This window comes from Mustelus asterias, unplaced genomic scaffold (assembly GCF_964213995.1).
Source record: "Mustelus asterias unplaced genomic scaffold, sMusAst1.hap1.1 HAP1_SCAFFOLD_4569, whole genome shotgun sequence".
NCBI classification, from domain to species: domain Eukaryota; kingdom Metazoa; phylum Chordata; class Chondrichthyes; order Carcharhiniformes; family Triakidae; genus Mustelus; species Mustelus asterias.
This window is the reverse complement of record NW_027594512.1, coordinates 12501-14945: the sequence shown is the minus strand read 5'-3', so window position 1 is coordinate 14945 and position 2445 is coordinate 12501. Positions and strand designations below refer to the sequence as shown.

At 66.2% G+C, this 2445-nt stretch overlaps 1 protein-coding gene across 1 annotated transcript in view; it reads right to left on the bottom strand.

Moving 5' to 3' along the window:
• Positions 1-338: 338 nt before the first annotated feature.
• Positions 339-2445, bottom strand: part of LOC144491150 (equilibrative nucleoside transporter 2-like) — a gene marked incomplete at its 3' end in the record, with an annotated part of 13386 nt that continues 11279 nt past the window's right edge. Inside the window, exon 8 of the mRNA XM_078208826.1 lies at positions 339-408. Within this exon, the coding sequence (XP_078064952.1) occupies positions 339-408 (70 nt within the window). The remainder of the gene's footprint in view (positions 409-2445) is intronic.

The window sequence follows — 2445 nt, the reverse complement described above, 5'->3', positions numbered from 1 at the left end:
ACAGAGAGAGAGGCAGGGGGACAGAGAGAGAGGCAGGGGGACAGAGAGAGAGGCAGGGGGACAGAGAGAGAGGCAGGGGGACAGAGAGAGAGGCAGGGGGACAGAGAGAGAGGCAGGGGGACAGAGAGAGAGGCAGGGGGACAGAGAGAGAGGCAGGGGGACAGAGAGAGAGGCAGGGGGACAGAGAGCGAGGCAGGGGGACAGAGAGCGAGGCGGAGGAGGACAGAGAGCGAGGCGGGGGGGGGGGGGGGGCAGAGAGAGACAGGGGGGAACAGGGAGAAGCAGGGGGTGGAACAGGAGGTTACAGAGATAGGGAGGGGGGAACCTCAGACACTTACGAGATGTCAGCAATTCTGTCTTGGTTTCCCGTTGGGTTCGATCCTTGTTGAAGTAAAACTTTGCGAACTCCTGGTGGAGACACGGAGAGGGAGCAGTGAGCTGAACAGCAACTTCCACCTGCAATTATCCAACCGACTGGGAGGCCATTTGGCACACCATCCCTGTGCTATCCCTTTGAAAGAGCTAACCAGATAATCCCATCCTTGCAAATGTCTCCAATTCCCCCTTTTGAAAGTTCCTGTTGAATCTGCTTCCACCGCCCTTTCAGGCAGCGCCTTCCAGATCACAACAACTCGCAAAAAAACATTCTCCTCATCTCCCCCTTCTCACAGTGCGGCGCTCCCTCAGCACTGACCCTCCCACAGTGCGGCGCTCCCTCAGCACTGACCCTCCCACAGTGCGGCGCTCCCTCAGCACTGACCCTCCCACAGTGCGGCACTCCCTCAGCACTGACCCTCCCACAGTGCGGCACTCCCTCAGCACTGACCCTCCCACAGTGCGGCGCTCCCTCAGCACTGACCCTCCCACAGTGCGGCGCTCCCTCAGCACTGACCCTCCCACAGTGCGGCACTCCCTCAGCACTGACCCTCCCACAGTGCGGCGCTCCCTCAGCACTGACCCTCCCACAGTGCGGCACTCCCTCAGCACTGACCCTCCCACAGTGCGGCGCTCCCTCAGCACTGACCCTCCCACAGTGCGGCACTCCCTCAGCACTGACCCTCACACAGTGCGGCACTCCCTCAGCACTGACCCTCCCACAGTGCAGCGCTCCCTCGGCACTGACCCTCCCACAGTGCGGCGCTCCCTCAGCACTGACCCTCCCACAGTGCGGCGCTCCCTCAGCACTGACCCTCCCACAGTGCGGCGCTCCCTCGGCACTGACCCTCCCACAGTGCAGCGCTCCCTCGGCACTGACCCTCCCACAGTGCAGCGCTCCCTCGGCACTGACCCTCCCACAGTGCGGCGCTCCCTCGGCACTGACCCTCCCACAGTGCAGCGCTCCCTCGGCACTGACCCTCCCACAGTGCAGCGCTCCCTCGGCACTGACCCTCCCACAGTGCGGCGCTCCCTCGGCACTGACCCTCCCACAGTGCGGCGCTCCCTCGGCACTGACCCTCCCTCAGCACTGACCCTCCCACAGTGCGACGCTCCCTCAGCACTGACCCTCCCACAGTGCGGCGCTCCCTCAGCACTGACCCTCCCACAGTGCGGCGCTCCCTCAGCACTGACCCTCCCACAGTGCGGCGCTCCCTCAGCACTGACCCTCCCACAGTGCGGTGCTCCCTTAGCACTGACCCTCCCACAGTGCGGCGCTCCCTCAGCGCTGACCCTCCCACAGTGCGGCGCTCCCTCAGCAACGACCCTCCCACAGTGCGGCGCTCCCTCAGCACCGACCCTCCCACAGTGCGGCGCTCCCTCAGCACAGACCCTCCCACAGTGCAGCGCTCCCTCAGCACTGACCCTCCCACAGTGCGGCGCTCCCTCAGCGCTGACCCTCCCACAGTGCGGCGCTCCCTCAGCACTGACCCTCCCAGAGTGCGGCGCTCATTCAGCACCGACCCTCCCACAGTGCGGTGCTCCCTCAGCACTGACCCTCCCACAGTGCGGCGCTCCCTCAGCGCTGACCCTCCCACAGTGCGGCGCTCCCTCAGCGCTGACCCTCCCACAGTGCGGCGCTACCTCAGCGCTGACCCTCCCACAGTGCGGCGCTCCCTCAGCACTGACCCTCCCACAGTGCGGCGCTCCCTCAGCACTGACCCTCCCACAGTGCGGCGCTCCCTCGGCACTGACCCTCCCACAGTGCAGCGCTCCCTCGGCACTGACCCTCCCACAGTGCAGCGCTCCCTCGGCACTGACCCTCCCACAGTGCGGCGCTCCCTCGGCACTGACCCTCCCACAGTGCAGCGCTCCCTCGGCACTGACCCTCCCACAGTGCAGCGCTCCCTCGGCACTGACCCTCCCACAGTGCAGCGCTCCCTCGGCACTGACCCTCCCACAGTGCGGCGCTCCCTCGGCACTGACCCTCCCTCAGCACTGACCCTCCCACAGTGCGACGCTCCCTCAGCGCTGACCCTCCCACAGTGCGGCGCTCCCTCAGCAACGACC